The sequence below is a fragment of the Peromyscus maniculatus genome, chromosome 4 (genome assembly GCF_049852395.1).
Source record: "Peromyscus maniculatus bairdii isolate BWxNUB_F1_BW_parent chromosome 4, HU_Pman_BW_mat_3.1, whole genome shotgun sequence".
NCBI lineage: Eukaryota > Metazoa > Chordata > Mammalia > Rodentia > Cricetidae > Peromyscus > Peromyscus maniculatus.
The window spans coordinates 105,836,407-105,855,971 of record NC_134855.1 but is presented as its reverse complement, the minus strand read 5'-3'; the positions used below and the strand labels follow the sequence as shown (position 1 = coordinate 105,855,971).

General features: G+C 42.4%; 1 protein-coding gene across 1 annotated transcript in view; it reads right to left on the bottom strand.

Annotated features, from left to right (window-relative positions):
• Acoxl (acyl-CoA oxidase like) overlaps positions 1-19,565 on the bottom strand; it is a 300,810-nt gene that overhangs the window by 113,809 nt on the left and 167,436 nt on the right. The window contains exon 13 of the mRNA XM_042276199.2: positions 5,371-5,460. Within this exon, the coding sequence (XP_042132133.2) occupies positions 5,371-5,460 (90 nt within the window). The remainder of the gene's footprint in view (positions 1-5,370; positions 5,461-19,565) is intronic.

The window sequence follows — 19,565 nt, the reverse complement described above, 5'->3', positions numbered from 1 at the left end:
ATTTTTATACTTTTGGCTAATTTTAATATGTCTGCTTTCATGATTTCTTTCTTAGGAATCTTGTCAGTGGATGTGTGAAATGCTAGAGTTTTGCGTGTTGGTTTTCTATCTTGCAGCTTTACTGAGTGCATCAGCCCCATTGCACCTTTGGTGGGGTCTTCAGGCTTTTCCATACAAGGAATAATATCATCTACAAACTAGGATGGTTTGGCCCCTGTCTCTCTTACACAAAAATCAATACAAAAATGGATCAAAGATTTAAATTTAAGCCTCTGAACTATGAAGCTACAAGAATAAAATACAAGGGAACACTCTAACAATAATGGTATAAGTGACGATTTTGGAGATATGACCTTAAAAGCATGGGGAAAGTATAAAGAAGGACTGTACTAAACTAAAACTTTCTGCACTGCAGAAGGAATAGACCAGAGTAAACAGACAGCCCACAGAATGGGAGAGGGCATTCACCAACTGTCCATCTGACAAAGGATTAGCATCTGGAATACAGAGGGAACTCACAGAAAAACAAACCAAATAACTCGACTTTAAAATAGACACTTCTTAGAAGAGATTCTAACGGCCAACAAATACATAGAAACCACTCAATATGATTAGTCATAGGGATAGACAGATCAAACTATAGTGAGCTATTAGTTCACCATCCAGAGTAGCTAATAGTAAAACAAAACAGAAAAAATGCATGTGGGGGTGGGGTGGAGAAAAAAAACCATTTTCACACAGTCATTATGGCGACCATAACAGCCTTTCAAAAAGCCAAAAGCAGAATGCCATTTGATCTAACTATCCCTCTTCTGAGTATCTATCCAATAATGAAATTAGCATGCCAAAGAAACACCTGGGTGCCAGTATTGACGGCATCATCATTCATAACAGCTAAACATGCGATCAACCTCTGTGCCCATCAGTATACAAGCAGACAAAGAAAACTAGGTTTATGTATACAATGGGATATTGTTCAGCTATAGAAGAAATGAAACCTTGCCATTTGCAGCATGGATCACTTTGGCCAGGGAAAAAATGTTGCTGCCCCAGTCTGCGCAAGAAAAGCCTGGCCCAGTCCCTGTCCTGAATGAATCTAAAACCTAGTATTTATTTTTTTTAATGTGCATTGGTATTTTGCATGCATGAGGGTGTCTAGTAACTTGAGACTGGAGTTACAGACAGTTGTGAGCTGCCATGTGGGTGCTGGGAATTGAACTCAGGTCCTCTAGAAGAACAGCCAGTATTCTTAACTGCTGAGCCATCTCTCCAGCCCTAAAATCTAGTATTTTAACAAAAACACAAAAGGGAAATTTTGTGCTCATGGCTGCCCACAGCAGCCCAGGGCTACAGCAAGCTACCTCTCACTTGCTGGGAAAAAATGTTTCTTCTTGTGGATCACAGGACTCACGGGGTCACGGAAGGCATCTTCCTATGAACAGACAATACTCTATCAGAGCTCCTAAGCAGAGTGTCTAGAACAGAAGTCCCTCCAGCCAGGTAGGAACAGAATGCCCCCACTTGGTCTTTAAGCAAGTTCCCTGTGGTTCATTTGCATGTTTTGCATATTTTCACTTCAGCGTAATAAACAATATATGCAAAGTCTCTGGATGCCATTATTTAGGAAATCTGCCAGGGTGGATTAGGCAGGGATCTGTCTTGGTGTATACCTAATGAGGCAAAAGGAAGTTCTAATGGGATTTCATGGATTCAGGTCATAATTGGATTTGGTGGAGGGTGTAATTAAATTTCATTAAGAGCCTAAAACCTCTGCCCTAGAAAATAATGGAAGAGTCAGAAAGCCAGCCATTTTTCTCAAAAGGGACACGTGAAAAGGCTGCAGCAATGCTAAAGCCTATCTGTGCTATGGGACAGCCACCCAACATGGTAGAATTGGGAGTTTCGTCTTCAAGTAAGTGAGCTGAAAATGCTGTGGTTGATAACAGAATTATGAAACTTCTGACAGTGCAGATGCTGGGGAGGGGTCAGCCTGCCAGCTTGCCATCGGTCACACCCCAGAAAGACACCCGCAGCATGCCTTGCTGTGTGCCCAGAGTCTCCAAGCTGCATGGTCTCCAGAGGCAATCCCTAACTAAGGACGGTGAAGATGGTGTTGGCAGACAGCGCTGACTGGAGCAGCCTTCCCTGAGAAGGAAGGGACCCACCGAGAAGCCGGCAGTTGTGAGGCAGTTGCTTCCCTCTGCACTGCATGCTACTTTGATGGTCCTAACTGAAACAGAGAAATTTCTGGAAACCCGGGAGCAGAAAGCACTTTCCACCCCTAGAAATCAATCAGAGACAAGCAACAGGTGGGGCGAACATAGTTCAGTTTTTATCGGTTCTTCTTTCATGAATTACGCTTTTGATGCCAAGTCTATGACTTCTTCCTTTGTTATAGGTCTCATGAATTTTTCCACTTTCTGTTTTGTTTTGTGTTGAGACAGGTGTTTTGTAGCTCAGGTTAGCCTCTGACTTATTATATAAGCTAAGGATGACCTTGAACCTCCGACCCTCCTGCCTCCATGCCTCTCATGAGCTCTGAGATTACAGGTGCACACCACCATGCCCAGTTCATGCCACGCTGGGCGTTAAGTCTAGAGCTTCAGGCATACCAGGCAAGCGCTCTGCCAACCAAGCTACATGCCTAGTCATTTATTTCCTTCTAAAAGTTTTCTATTTTTATCATTTACATTCATTTAAGTCTTCTTTGATATCTTCTGGGAAAAATATGATTTTGAACATATAAATCTTATATATGTTTTGCTAGGTTTATATCAAGATATTTCATTTTCCTTTGGAAAACTATAAATGCTAATGTGTTTGTGATTTGAGTTTCCAGCTTGTTCATTCCCTTCTTAGGGAATTCCCTTCTTATTATCATAGAAGCTTTTTTTTGTGTGTGTGGTGGTGGTTACTTTTAAACCCTTGTCATGAAATTCCAGCGTCCGATTCTTTTCATTTAGCATCTGCTGATTTTCGAATTTCCTTCATGTTTTCCTGGCTTGTCATGTGACAAGTGAGGCTCTTTTTTGCCTTGCTTGTATCCAGGCTATTTGGATATTAGAATGAACTCCTGTTTCATTCTGAGTTTCCAAAGGTCCCTGATTAAGTGCACTCCTCTTTCCATTTATTCCCTCAATATTGTCCTAACAAGAATGGACCACTAATTTACACCGCCTGGGCTGCGAACAAGGAGACAGAGTGCCAATTGGTCACATTCTCCACCACCTCATTATGCCTCTTATTGATGCTGGGTGAGGATAGGGACTCAGCTCTCTGTCCGGATGAAGGGAGAAAGTCGAGTATTACTCATATCATTTCCCTCTTTTGAGACCAAGCGATGATGGTGCTCAGCTCCCCCCCTGACCACTTTGGGGTTGAGAGGGGTGTAAGCTGTGGTTTGAATCTGAAAATACCACTGGATACCATGTGCTAAGGGCTTGTTTGCCACTAGACGGGCTTTGGAAGTGACTGGATCATGAAAACTCTGGACTAGTCAATGGATTAGTTCATTGATAAATTCAAAATTTGGTAGGCTATTGGAGATAAAGTTGAACCAGAGAGAAGGGAGTGGATCCTTGAAAGTATGTACTTGGGGTCTATATCTTACCCCCTGTTCCTTCTCCCTCACTCCCTGCCTCCCAGTCCCCACAAGGTGAGCAGTTGTGTTCTGTTACATGGTCCCTATCGTGATGTTGTGTCTCATAGCCCCCAAAACAATGAAGCCAAGAGACTGTGAACTAAAACCTCTGACACTGAGTCAACATAAACCCTTCCTATTTTACAGTCTGCTTCTTGGGCATTTTATCACAGTGATGGAAAGCTTCGAGATGATCATCCTGGCCCTCATTCCCACAGCTGACACGAGAGTGAGCATCATTTTTCATCACCTGATTGGTAGATACAAAGGCTCCATTGACAACAAGCTCCAGTGGTACCCATCTGAAGTGAGATCTCGAGCATTCTCTGCTTCCATGGGAAGAATAGAGATTAGCTCCCCGCATGTCACTGGGTAGAGACATGGATGCTACCATTTTATACTACCTACTTCCTTGGGCTATGGGAAACACACATCAGCTCCCTGCCTGAACCCACTGAAATTGTTGGTGGGTGGGGTGGGAAGAGGGTTAGGGTCTCCTTTCCTTGTGCCTAACTGATTCAAAGTGGACATCATCAAGTTTTCCCACTGTTCGGCCACCGTTTTCCTGGTCCTTCAGCTATGGGAGCATCTTTCGTTTGGAGTGTATTTTGTCCGCGCTTCTTAGAAACCTGGGCAAATAATTGCCTTTTCATGTCTCAAGCCCCAAGGTCCCTAGGCAGCCAGTATCTTCTTTCCCTTTCAGTGACACCCTGTTTGTTTGCTGGGTGTTATCCAGGATGTTGACTTATTAAGAGAGAGGACCCAGGGAGATGCGGCTATTCCACTGACAGACCCGGAGCTCTCCATTTTGTCTAGTTTAGCGACCCTGCTTGTCCCATGGTGGCCCTATCTCTGCCTCCCGTGTGCTGGGGTTAAGACAGCCGTCACACCTGCCCAGCTTTTTGTATGGGTTCTGGGGCTCTGAACTTGAGTCTCCATGGTTGTCCAGCAAGGATTTTACTCACCGACTCAACCAGCATCCATTATTCTCTTTTAAAAACACAACCACTATATCCTGTATGCAATTTTATAACATTTTACTTAGCACAAGTTTTAAACTTCTGTTAGAAGCAGAACTGCTTGCAAGCACAATTTTAAAGGTGATATATAATTCCCTGTGGAGTGGTCAGAGTATGATTTACATAATCATTTTGCTGCTGATATTCATTACTCTCATAAATTATGTAGTGGTGAGAATGTATTGTTTGTTTCTTCCATGTTTGTGATGATTAGGGTAGAGTCCTGGGGTAGATTCACACATAGTCCCACAGCAACATGCACACCTTCTCGTTCTTTCTCCAACGAGACTTCAACATGCTCTGCGACATGCGCTAACTTGAAAAGAGAACAGTGTCCCAATTTGTCCTGATACGGATTTGTGTTGACTAGTGAGGCGGACTAGCCCAGCCTTCTGTGACTTAGCATTCTGTCTTTCCCTTGTTTTTCTCCAGGGCCCACATACTCTATTGGAATAGCCTTGCTAGTAGAAACATCTGAGTTAGAACATGCCAGCAGTTTTCTGAAACTACAAAGACGTATTTCAACATCAAAGATGACCTAGAAGAGAAATAACCCAATCTCCTGTTCAGCTGCCGAACAGGAAAACATCTGCCGATTAAATGGAGATCTCAGATAAAGATAAAACGTGCAGAACACTTCAGATTCTTTGGATAACGCTTGGTCTTGAAAGCCATGCTGTTTGAAATGGATAAACGTGTCCCAAATCTTACCTGAAGCATTACTACATTGTCACCTTCAAAGGTCACAAACACGTCGGTGTCACATTTCAGGCCTGAGATCCGGTTTTCCATCATGTAACCCTGTTGCAGAAGAAGAGGAGAAAAGAAGGGAGAGGAAAAAGAGAGAAATTTAAATTTTCAATCTCATCATTATATAGAAAGAACAGTTTACTTGAAATTAAAAACACGGGACCCTGGGAGAATAAAGGAGCCATATAACTTTTACTCAGAATAATTTTGATCTATCACATTACCTTCGAGGTCATAAGGACTATTTTGAATATTATCTTTATTGACAGTAAAGCATCTACAAGTGGTCATTTCATATTTAACCAAAAGATTTCAATTAATTACACCAATATTCTTTCTATTCTCCAACTCTTCTGAATTCTACTAGTGACTTACACCAATGTGTTCGAGAGAAGGATGCACCTCCACCCTAAAATGCCCCTTCCAAAAGCTAACCACTAGACTCTGAGGATTATTGGAAAGCAGGATAAAAGTCTCACACTGACATTCACGTCTTAATATTATTAACTATTCTACATTGTAAATTTGTTCTTTAATTAGTTTCCTCCTCTTCAGCCTCTTCCTCTCCCCTCCCTGCCCCTCTTCCTCCTCCTCTTCCTCCTTTTCACTTCCTGAAATTCTATTTCAAAAGTAGTAACCCACAATTATCCAAGTGCTGGCTGTCTCCTCGCATGAAGAACTGGTCCCTCAGGAAAATGTCGGTACGGGTCCAAGCAAACACGAGGGGACCATGGCTTGTCTCAGGCCTAAGAGCTCTTCCCTGCCAAGACCCCTCAATCTCCTTCAGTTCAGGGTTCTCCCCATATTTCTAGACTCCAGCCCGCTGTCCCTCCAGCCTATCTATCATATCAGAGGTGACCATCCTGTTACTTCTCATAGTATTTGCAGTCTGCACATCAGCTCTGAATAGGGAAAGACGGGCTTTCACCTCTGGTAAAATGTTTAAGCCACATGAGAGCCACACATCCACAGAAGAGTAGTTACATGCCAATAACACACCTGAATCTCAGAGACCCTCAATACATGGGGACCTGCCTCATTTCTGAAAGTGGCTACAGGAGCTCCTAGAAGCCTGGACACCCAGGATCCTGCTGCCCATAGAACTGTGAAAACCTGTGCACATCAGCCCTGCTCCCTGCAGGAAGAACTACCCTTTAAGACAGGGCACATAGGCCATTCTCCTCCTCAGTGTCACACTGTGAGGTGTTACCACTCACAGATAACAGAAGCAAAGGGCTCTTCAGAAGCCTCTTAGAATCCTTGATGACTTTCATGAAAGTAAACCAACCCTATTCGTGGATAAATAAATCAGTAACATTTCCAACCTGGAGAAGTTTTATCTCCCCTACACACACACACACACACACACACACACACACACACACACACACACACACACACACACGGCTGAGCTACCCTGCTGGCAAACACGAGAAATCAGTCAGTCTCGTGTCTCCTGACCGTCCCACCCTGGGCTGACTCAGTTTCATCATTTTGATTCCACCACACACGGGATGATCACTGCAGCCTCTGCGGAGGCGTCACATAACTCTGCTTCACTTCACTTCCTTCATCCGTCCTCACATGAAGAGCCCCGTGACATGGACAGTGCCCCCAATTTACAGATGAAGATAGACGGTTTGGGGGATGTTCCTGGAGTGTTCTAGAAGTCTCTCACATGGTGCGGTATGGAAAAAGAGATGAACATGAAATAGTTCACCGCCCGAGTGCTGAAGATCGGAGGCTACACCTAAGAAGTACAGCTGCTGACAACAGCCAGGACACACAATGCTGAAGAAACAATGTGGGCTGTTGTTTTTCTCCTAAGCATTTTCCTCTGCTTTCTCGCGGTGAAAGAAAAGAAATAGGTTCTTTACCCTGCCCTGGAAGCCGGGTAACCGATGGAGACTGTAATGAGAGAGGGGCCTAATCCACTCACACAGACAGCAGTGGTCTCTCAGTGAGCAGGCCCCAGCGTCCTGTGAATGTGAGAGGGTCCCTCTTCTATCAGGTCTTCACGTGAGCATCATTTATTTATTTCCTAGCTCAGAGTCCCTTCTTTGAATGTCTCATCTGCTTAGAAAGGGAAATAAAACTGTGTGGTGATTGCAGATGTTCTGGGAGTGCCTTCAGACCTGAGGAATTATATATTATATGCTATATGTTATATGTTACATGTTACATGTTATATACTATAATATATATATATATCCTGGCCAGAAGCCCTCTCAGGGCTTCCGGGCAACTGGAAATGAGAGGGCAGAAAGAATTCAATGTCCACCATGTGTGAGCTCTGGTCCTTCCTCTTTTCTGGAATCACCAATCCTGTGTACACCATCTAATTTCCTCAGAACAGGGTAGGAAGGCTTGGCCTCACCGAAGACTAAATCCTTAGGACATCTGCGGTGACCTATTTAGAAGCTAGCCATGCCGAGAAAGACCTAACATAAAGTGCGTGTGAGCTTTAAGACCCACAGTGCCCTGAATTTCCTAAAAGGGACTTTGCAGCCATATTACTGAGTGGCTTGAATTCTAAATTTGAGCTCTAAAATTCATTGGGAACAAATGATTACAAAGGGTTTTGTGGCAGGAGAATGAGAATAGGATGCCTCAAGATCAGCTCATTAAAAAAGTCAGTCTGCAGAGGAAGGCTGGAAGCCCTTTCTTATCAGCTTCCGCTAAGAAGCAGAGTGGAACACACGTTTAAGAAGTCCAGCACAGCCGGGCGATGGTGGAGCATGCCTTTAATCCCAGCACTCGGGAGGCAGAGGCAGGTGTATCTCTGTGAGTTCGAGGCCAGCCTGGTCTACAAAGTGAGATTCAGGAAAGGCGCAAAGCTACACAGAGAAACACTGTCTCAAAAAAACAAAAAAAGAAAGAAAGAAAGAAAGAAAGAAAGAAAGAAAGAAAGGAAGGAAGGAAGGAAGGAAGGAAGGAAGGAAGGAAGAAAAGAAAAGAAAAGAAAAGAAAAGAAAAGAAAAGAAAAGAAAAGAAAAGAAAAGAAAAAAAGAAAAAGAGGTCCAGCACTACAAACAGTAGAGGCGGTGTTCTTAAAGGGGCCATGCTTTGGGGGCTCTTTCCTCAGCTAACTAACCCACTCCTGTTCTCAACTTCACTTTTCCTTTCATAAGAAAAAAAAAACCTTTTTTGATTCATGTGTATGAGTGTCATCTGCCTGTGTGTGTGTGTGCCCCACCTGCATGCAGTGTCCACAGGGGCCAGAAGGGGGCATTGGACCCTCTGGAACTAGAGTTAGGGGTAGTTGTGAGTCAACACCATGTGGGTGCTGGAAACCAAATCCAGGTCCTCTACAAGAGCTGCAAGTGCCTTTAACTGCTGAGCCATCTCTCCAGACCCCATTTCTCTGTTCACATGTCAGTTTCACAGAGCCTGGATTCATCGTCCTCTGAAGTTAGGTCTGCGGCTAGGCACACCTACGCAAGTTCAGGGCTTTCTCAGTGTTTCTCTGACCTCTGTGGCTAAGTTAAAAGCCATGACTTTTTTTTACTTCCCCTCCCGACAGCTGCTTAGATCTCCAGCTTGCCTTTACTGGTTGTTGTTGTTTTTCTCAAATTCTAATAAAATTATCCTTGAATTTCCTTGAGTCAATTTTTAAATTCTTTTATTAATGAGACTAAAAACTTAGAAAAAGAATCTCAGTTTCCCAGTAATTGTTTGTTTGTTTTTAATTAAAAATAAAAACTATTAAAAAATAAAAATTTTATTAGTTGCTAAAAGCAATAAATAATCCCCATTTTAAAAAAGAAAGAAAGAAGGAAAGAAAGAAAGAAAGAAAGAGAGAGAGAAAGAAAGAAGGAAAGAAAGAGAGAGAGAAAGAAAGAAAGAAAAGGAAACTAAGGAAAATCAAAAGGAGAAAAGATGAGGAGGCATGGTGGTACAGACTCTCCCAGAACTTAAAGCCATCCTGCAGTATACAGCAAAGCCCTGTCAAAAGAAATAAATAAATGAATAAAGAAAGAAAGGAAAGAAAGGAGGAATGGAAAATAACAATCTGCAGTACCAGAAATAAATGAATGCTTGGGAAAGAACAATCCAGAGGCTGTGGCTTAGGATGGAAACCTGGCGTCACACAGCTGGAGGGAAGAGGGATATGATGGACCACGACAGGAACAATCAAGGGAGACCTCCTCAAGTCTTAAAACCCAGCTCCACGGATGTTCCCAGAGGCCATTCCCAAGCATCAACTCTGCACTATGGGCTGTGTGGTCCAGCATGTCTCGCATCTCACCACTGCTCTGGAGGGATGAGAAGGTTGAAGTTCAGTGAGGTTTTACCACTCTATTCTGACCACTCTGGCCTTGCCCCTTCCCTGGCGCTTTGGAGTAGGATTCCCTTCGTCCCCTGAGACCTGCAAGGGGACCCCTGCACGTTCTCTGATCAGCTCCTCTGCCACTGTCCCTAGGCTCCTTGTTTAGTCCGCGTCCACTGCATGCGGACTCTGCGTTTCTATCAGGGACCACCAGCGTGCCTCTGTCCCCTCAGGTTCCTGCCCTGAGTAACCACCCAGGATGGCTGGTGCTGGGATCTAGACAGCACAGGATGTGCGCCTTCTTCTCCACCTACCACACCCCGTTGACAGCCCAGCCACCAGCCCCTCCCTGCAGAGAAGAGTGTGTGAGGGGCCTTGGGTGAGGTGTTTCCTCTCCTCCTCATTTCTCGACTCCCTTGTCTGCCCGTTCCTCTCTCACTTTGTATTTGTCTTCTCATTTCTCAACACGTCACAGTTCCCTCACCCCCTTTCTTAATTTCTTCCGTTTGCTCACTTTCCAGGTCTCGCTTCCTTATCTCCTGCTTCAGTTTCTTGTACTTTGTATTCCTCCTTTCTCAATTCCTCCATCCTGCTTCCTTTCTCGTCTGTATTTGTTTCCCTTCTCACACTTCTCACCTCCTCGTCTGGTTTCCCCATTTCTATTTCAGATTTCTGACTTATCTAGGTCCCCATTTCTTATTCATCGCACATTCTCAATCTTTCCCTTTCATATTTCTCAGTTTCCATTTTCCTTTTCCCATGCCTTACATCTGGGTCCCTTTCCACCCCCATACACTTTACAATTCTCACTTCCCCTTTCCCATGCCTCACATCTGGGTCCCTTTCCACCCCCATACACTTTACAATTCTCACTTCCCCTTTCCCATGCCTTACATCTGGGTCCCTTTCCACCCCCATACACTTCACAATTCTCACTTCCCCTTTCCCATGCCTCATATCTGGGTCCCTTTCCACCCCCATACACTTTACAATTCTCACTTCCCCTTTCCCATGCCTTACATCTGGGTCCCTTTCCACCCCCATACACTTCACAATTCTCACTTCCCCTTTCCCATGCCTTACATCTGGGTCCCTTTCCACCCCCATACACTTTACAATTCTCACTTCCCCTTTCCCATGCCTCACATCTGGGCCCCCTTCCACTCCCATATACATCACAGTTCTCACTTCCCCTTTCCCATGCCTCACATCTGGGTCCCTTTCCACCCCCATACACTTTACAATTCTCACTTCCCCTTTCCCATGCCTCACATCTGGGTCCCCTTCCACTCCCATATATATCACAGTTCTCACTTCCCTTTTCCCGTGCCTCACATCTGGGTCCATTTCTACCCCCATGTACATCACAGTTCTCACTTCCTTTATTTATTTCCCCAGTTTTGTTTAAGTCAAATTTCCTACTTATCTGGATTCCCCCATCTGCTCATTTACTTCATGTCCCTCCAACACACACTTCCCTTCTTTGGCTTCCCCTTTCCATTTATGTCAAGTGTCTCACTTCCCATTTTTCTTCCCTTTTCTCACTTCCCTTCTAATTTCTGTGATCAGGTGTTTCCTGTCCCGACTGCCCATTCCCAAATAATCACACAGAGGCTTATATTAATTGTAAATGCTTGGTCAATAGCTCAGGCTTATTACTAACTAGCTCTTACATTTAAATTAACCCATTTCTATTCATCTATGTTTGCCACGTGTCTGGTGGCTTTAGCTGTCCTCTAGCATGTCTTTTTCCTCCAGCAGCTGGATGGCATCTCTCCTGACTCCACCCTCCTTCTTCCCATCATTCTCTGTTTGACTTTCCAACCTAGCTTCCTGCCCAGCTACCAGCCTGTCAGCTTTTTATTAACCAATAAGAGTAATACATATTCATAGTATAGAAAAGGATTGTTCCACAGCATTTCCTCTTTTTGTCTAATTAAAAAGGAAGGTTTTTACCTTAATATAGGAAGACTATATACAACAAAAACAGTTATTAAGTAAGAATTACAGTAACAATGCCCAATTCATTTGTATTCGGCAAAAATAGAGAAAATATTTAATTATCTTGGTAAGTCTAAAGTTTTATATCTAATTTACTTTCGGTTATAACTAAGGAAAACTAATTATAAGTGTTTAGTCTTCAACTCCATCGAAGACCCCAGAAGGATGAAATGTTACCTAATGGCAGGGACATCAGGCTGTCTGGACAGTCACTCAAAATTCCTTTGCAACACTGGGGCATCCATCTTTAGCCTATAGGCCTAGCATATCTGACAGACTTTCCTGTAAAGCAGGAAATTTTGAAGGACTGTCCTATCTTGTCTTGACAAAGTTTGGCAGTCTCCTTTCTTACATCCTGCTGGTCCAGTTTGAACAGTAACTGTCAGCAATTGAGGCAAGGGCAGTTTCTTTGCCCACATGGCTAGCATTTGCCACAAAGAAAGCAAACTCTATGTGGAGTTTCTTGGATGTCCACCATCTTCTCTGGAGTATATTGCTGCTGCCAGGAGCAGATGTATCTCACTGTCATGAAATGTCTAAGTTCCTAAAACATTTTAAATGCCATATTCTATAGGTCTTTGAAGTGTTTGAAGGTTACCTATCTATCTGAAATATATCTTTGTATGACCTTGAAAACCTAAATAACATGACTATAAATTTCTTATTATAGATGACTATTAATCTATATTTATTAATTATATATTACATTTTAAATGAGCTGTATAAGCACAATACCTAAGCAAGAGTAGAAACATACATACAGCATAACACAAATAACTTTAACTTTAAGTTAGTATCAATAAACTAAAATCCATACCAATGTAAAATATCCTGAGATTAATAGCTGGTTTTTGGATTAAAGTAGATTCAATTATCTATCCTTTAATCCTATTTCTGTATCTCTCGTTTCCTCCTTAGAATGAGATCTCTGAATCTAATCTCCTTTGTTCAGCTTTCTTTCCTGACCATTACCAATAACAACTTGTAACCAACCCCCCTAAATGATGGTAAACATTTATAACCAATATTTTAGGAATGTGGGCATAGGTCTCTAAACTACTTCCTGTTGATTAGGGGCACTAATAATCTTTGAGAGACCCTGAGAAAATTTAGGATAATAGTAAAGTCTTGGCTGGAGTAGTCTGTGAGGCTGGATCATCTCAGCCAGCAGCCTTGAAGCAGTTCTGAATACAGCAGATACAGAACTCAGAGGAAACTGCAACAGAGGAGCTCTGAAACATTGGGTCATCTGGGCCATCCATTCCCATCAGAGATTTTTCCTCAATCAAACTTGATTTTTCTTAATCCAGAATGAATCCACAGCCTCTCATTTCCTGTGGAAATAAAAGCAGAATCTCTTTCCCAAAGTAACATATATTTTGACTTAAATTTTGAAGTCAATATATTTTTTTAAATATATAAGTTGGTTTAATCTAGCAGCTTTCATAATCAAATGTCTCTCAGAAGTTATCATTTGTTCATTATTAGACAAAAAATTTAAAGACAACACAGTAACATACAGTATCCAGACTCTGTGTATTTTCCATCTTTATGTGGCTAATTATATTTTTTATTACTCTATTCCTATTTAAGGACTTTATTTTAAAACTATATTTTTTAAATCTGAGACTATATATGTTCTTTTTCTCTCTCTCTCCCAAGCCCATGAACATTTTTTGAACATGCAATGGCTTGTTTAGAGGCTCTATTTGTCTGAATCTGTCCTTACTGTGCATCTGTAACCTTTACTGTCTGCATCAGCAAAAAAACCTGCTCTGTAACTTAGATCATGGGATGCTGGTGCTGACTCCTCCCCTTCATTTCCCTGAGAGGCTAGTTTCATGGTGGAGGCACATTTACCACCAGCTCTGGGAGCCATGTTTACCACTCCAACTCTGGGAAGTTTCTAGGTCCACACTGCTACCAAGTAGTGTGCCACCAGCTGCTCATAAACACCATGTACGTGTTTGGTAGTAGGGCCTTTTAAAAGAGCTGCCTGTTTTTGCCACTAGCACAGAGCCAGAAAGCTGTCTTTTTTTTTTTTTTTTTTTTTTTGGTTTTTCGAGACAGGGTTTCTCTGCATAGCTTTGCGCCTTTCCTGGAGCTCACTTGGTAGCCCAGGCTGGCCTCGAACTCACAGAGATCCACCTAGCTCTGCCTCCCGAGTGCTGGGATTAAAGGTGTGCGCCACCACCGCCCAGCTTCAGAAAGCTGTCTTTTAAAGGAGCCATGTCTCTGCTCACTGCCAGCAAACAGAGCCCACCAGAGAAAAGGCAACTACCAAGAGGCCATGCTTGGTTCTGTATTTGTGTGTTTAGAATCCTTTTAAAGCTTTTGTCACATTTCAGCCATATGTAATTGGGTATTTCCTGTCCTGACTGCCTGGTCCCAAATAATCACACAGAGGCTTATTTTAATTGTAAATGATCAGCAGATAGCTCGGGCTTGTCACTAACTCGCTCTTACATTTAAATTAACCCGTTTCTATTAATCTATATTTTGCCAGGCAGCTTATGGCTATTCCTGTGCTCTAGAAGGTCTTGTTCCTCCAGCAGCTGGCTGGTGTCTCTCCTGACTCCATCCTCCTTCTTCCCATCAGTCTCAGTTTGGCTTTCCCATCTACCTTCCTGCCCAGCTACCAGCCTGTCAGCTTTTTATTAACCAATGAGGGTAATACATATTCACAGTATAGAAAAGGATTGTTCCACAGCAAATTTCTCCTTTTCCTTTCTTACTTCTTTTCTTGCTTTTCTTTATTTCAATTTCTTTCCTTTTAAAGAAAGATTTTTTATTTCGTTTTAATTATTTATTTATTTACTTACTTATTTGTGCATGCATGTGCACGTGCATGTGTGCGTCACATGTGTACAGGTTCCCACAGAGACCAGAAGTCATTGAATTCCATGGAGCTGGAGTTGCAGGCAGTTGTGAAGCACCCAAAATGGGTGCTGAGAACTTAGCTGTGTCCTCTGCAAAACCAGTGGGTGTGCTTAACATCTGAGCCATCTCCCCATCCCTAAAAACATTGACCACACCAAACAACAACTCCCCACCTGCAATGGTACTTCATCCTTTCTTTTTCAAAGATTTGATTTCTTTTTTTTTAAATTTCATGCATATGACTGTCTTGCCTGCATGCCTGTAAGTGCACCATGGGCATGCCTGGCACCCAGGAAGTCAGAAGAGGGTATTGGATCGCCTTGCACTGCAGTTACAGGCAGGCTATGAGCCACGGTGTGAGTGCTGGGAACAAAACTCTAACCATCTATGAGGGCAGCAAATGCTCTTAGCTACTAAGCCATCTCTCCAGCCCCTTGAACTCACTTTTTAAGTGGACAGACAGCATATGATTTTATCATGTACAAGGTATTCTTAAGTATATACACATGGTGAAACAGTAATGCTAGCTCATTAACAAACACACCACTTCACATAGTGACCACTTTTGTAGTAAAAACATGTAACACCCACACTCCTTACATTTTGAAGAATATACTACGTCATCACCAGCTAACCTCTTAAGAGTCCATTTCCCTTTTCTAGCTGTATTCTGCGGCTTTGACCAGTGTCTTGCTACCACATCCCCATTAACCACCTCAAGCTCCAAGTACCCCAAGTGGTACAGTAGCTACACCCTACTTTCCTCTTCTCTAAGACAAACTTTTTAGGTTCTACATGAGTCAGATTATGCAAATACTTTTGTCTTTCTGTACCTGGATCATTCTACTTAACATAATGTCCTTCAGTTTTGTCTATAACATCATAAAACATCAGGCTTTCATTCTTTTTATAGCCATGTACACAGACAAAGAAAATGCAGTATGTGTGTATATAAATGTATACACATACATGCATACAAAGATTTTTATCATTAAATGTGACCATGGAGCATCTCTTAGTCCCTTTTCTGTTACTATAGTAGAATATCTGAGACTGAGTAATATACGTATAATATTATATATGCACACATATATACAAACATACTTTATCCATTCATTTATTGATGAACACATAGATTGATTGTATACCTTGACTATTACAATTAGTGCTGTAATGAACACAGAGTGAAGACATACTTCAACAAGGTGGTTTTATTTATTTGGGGCACATATGCAGTAGTGGGATTTCTGTATGATATTATGGCACTATTTTTAGATTTTTGGGATAACATTCATACTGTTTTCCATAATGAGTACACTAGTTTACTCTCCTAGCAACAACATCCAAGGGTCCCCCCTCTCCCACATCCTAACCAACACTTGTTAGCTTCTATCTTTCTTCGATGGAATAGCCATTCTCACTAGGAAGAGACAATATCTTTCTGTAGTCTCGATTTACATTTGCCTAATGATTCATGTTGTGCATTTTTTTCACAAGCTTAGTAGACACTTGTTTATTTCATTTCTTACAAAACATCTACTTAAGTCTCTTGTCTAATTCTTTTCTGCATGTGTATGAATGTGTCCAGTGTACTGTGTGTTTGCATGTATGAGGGCATACATGTACATGCAGGTACACATGTACATGTGTGTAGAGGCCTGTGGTGGTTTGAATAAAAATGGCTTTCTAGGCACACAGGGAGTGGCACTATTAGGAGGTGCGGCCTTGGTGGAGTAGGTGTGGCCTTGTTGGAGGAAGTGTGTCACTGGAGGTGGACTTTGAGTTGTCAAAAGCTCAAACCAAGCTCGTGGCTCACTGTCTCTTCCTGCTACCCTTGGATCCAGATGTAGAACTCCAGTACCATATTTGCCTGTGTGCCACCATACTTCCTGCCATGATAACAATGGACTAAACCTCTGAACTGTAAGCCAGCCCCAGTTAAATGCTTTCCTTCCTTTATAAGAGTTGCCGTGGTCATGGTGTCTCTTCACAACAATAGAACACTGACTAAGACACAGCCCAATGTGGATGTTGGGGGTCTTCCTCAGCTGTTCTCCACTTTGTTTATTGAGGCAGAGTCTCTCATTGACTGTAGACCTCACCCATTCTTCCCAGTCTAGCGTATTAGTTACTTTTCTGTTACTGTGATACAACATCCTGACAAAAAGAAAATTAGGAGTTGTTTTCTTCTAGATGGTTTGATTGTTTGGAGTCTTACCTTTAGGCCCTCAGTCAGTTTTGACCTAAGTTTCACCCCCCCCCCCCCCCGTTTTTGGTTTTTGGTTTTTGGCTTTTGGTTTTTCAAGACAGGGTTTCTCTGTGAAGCTTTGGTGCCTGCCTTGGATCTCACTCTGTACCAGGCTGGCCTCGAACTCACAGAGATCTGCCTGCCTCTGCCTCCCCAGTGCTGGGATTAAAGTTGTGCGCCACTGCCGCCCCGCTTGACCTTAAGTTTTGTGTATAGTTAAAGATAAGGATCTAATTGAATCTTTGTGTGTGTGTATGTGTCCCATTTTCCCATTAGTTGAGGAGACTGCCGTGTGTGTGTGTGTGTGTGTGTGTGTGTGTGTGTGTGTGTGTGTGTTCTTCACACATTTGTCCAACATCACTTGGCTCTAAGTGCACGGGTCCAGCTCTCTACTCTGTTTCAGTGTCTCTGGTTTGCTGTGAGAATCTTGCTGTTTGGTTACTACGGATTTGGAGTCATGTAGTCATCGAGCTCTTAGTAATTTTGGTCAAGTTTGCTTTAGCTACTCAGATTTTTTTTCTCTATATGAATTTTGGTAGTGTTCATAGCATTTCTGTGAAGACCTGCATTGAAGTTTGGGTAGGTATCACATCGAGCATGTAAATCGCTCTGGGTCCGATGGGCATTTTAATGATATTAACTACTCAAATTCAAGGGCATGGGCTTCATTTACAGCTTTGTGTCTTTTTCAGTTGCTTTCACCAATATTTTATTGTTTTGTTTTTCAGTAGAGGTTTTTGTTTGTTTGTTTGTTTGTTTTTTACCACTTTTGTTATATTTATCCCTACTAATTTTTGGTAGCTATTATAAATGAGATGGTTTCTTTATTTTTCAGATAGCTTTGCATTAACATGTAGAAATGCTGCTAATTTTGTGTGTTGATTTTGCAACCTGAGACTCTAGTAAATTCATTTGCCACTCGGTAAACTATTAAATATTTTCTTGCAGTTTCCTACATAAGTCTGTCATCTGCAAAGAGGGCTAATTTGACTTCCCCCCTTTCTAATCTGGATGTCTGTTTCTTTCTCTTGCTTAGCTGCTCAAGTTAAGGCTTCTAGGCCGTGTTGACTGAAACACAGTGAGGATGGGCTTCCTTGTTCTGTTCCAGATCTTAGAGGAACATCTTTTCGCTTTCCTCCTTTAGTACGTTAACTATGAGTCTGTCATATTGCCTTCATTGAGTTGAAGTACTTTTCCTTCTACGCCTAATTTGTTTTGATCATGAAGGAATGTTGAATTTTGTCCAGCACTGTTTTCTGTATCTGTGATAATGATCATATGCTGTCACTGTGCACTCTGGTAATGTGCTATCACATTTATTGATTTGAATACTATCAAACCATCCTTGCATCCCGTCCTTGTAATGAAGTCCTCCTGGTTACAGTGAATGATCTTTTAATGTGCTGTTCGATTCAGTTTACTAGCATCTTGTTGAGAATTTTTTATCCATATAGTTATATCATATATACCCCATGTGTCTACACACATACACACACACAAATCTCCAAAATACATATTGGTGTTTATGATATATCGATATATCAATAAATCTTTTTGAGTGAATAAATCTTTTGGAGTCTGGGGGAATCCTTCTCTCAGCTTTTAAAGAGCACCTTGGGGTTTTATTATAGAGGGAAATTTTTCTTCCTTCTCTTTGGGCCTCCCAAGTGGGACATTCGTTTATATATTCTTGGTGGAGTTTAGGGGGGGAATGGGAAAGAAGAAGGGAGTGGGGGAAAGAAAAAGTCATCATCCCCCAAAAGTGAGTAACATTTTCCATTAGCTGACTTCACTCTTAATAAAACAACAGAGAACGAAAGGAAGAAATGTGGAGCAGACAGGGGGAACTCGAAACCCATGCTCCCAAAGCCAGCAGAGTCCTCAGGGGGTGACACAGCCCAGAATCTCATCTCTGAGAAGAGGGGGCATATTGGGTAGATGTGCTACCCTCTCTCAGCCTTCTGGGTTCCATCAAGCCGCTTAGCAGCTGATTGCGAATGTCACTGAGGTTGTGTCCCATTTCAGACACAGCCCCACGAAACATAGTTTACGATTCAAGCTCTGCATTTTGAAAGTTTAATATTTTCCTGCTGTTTTCAGCATCTCTGAATTTTTTTTACTGGATGATTACATTTAATAAATATATCAGAACAAATTAGAAACAGGCTTTATTCCCTCTTTTTAAACCAACTGAGGGTAAATTTTGTTAATTTAAAGAAGAAACAGATGCAATCAATCTTATCTTATTTACTAGGGGAGGGCCAATGAAAAATGCATAGGAATAGACCCTCCCAGCCAGGGGACTGCCTTGGAGCTGTGTTAATATTGCTCTTGAATGCCTCCACCATTCACTCCTATAGGCAAGGGGAAAGAGGTGTGTGGAGATCAACTGTAACCTTTCTGGAGGCAGCTCAGATCTGGGCTGAGTCTTCTGAATCCAGAGTTCTGGGTCCCACAGAACCGATATGAGCTGCCCCACTCTGCCCGCCATGCTTTGAAGTGACCCCTCTGCGACTTACTGCATTCTCAGAACTTTAGAACTGGCGAGGGTGAGAGGCTATTCCTTCACGAATCCTGTCACCAGTTGTCTGCCCAGTGTAGTGGACATTAGGCTGTCCATAATGAATTAGACATGGTCCTGCCCTCAAGAGAGACAGACATCAGTCAGGTAGACCAGTGAAATAAAACTGGTCACTGAAAGTCAGTGGTCATAGGACTGGGGAGACTGCTCAGTCAGGAAAGTGCTTGCTTTGCAAG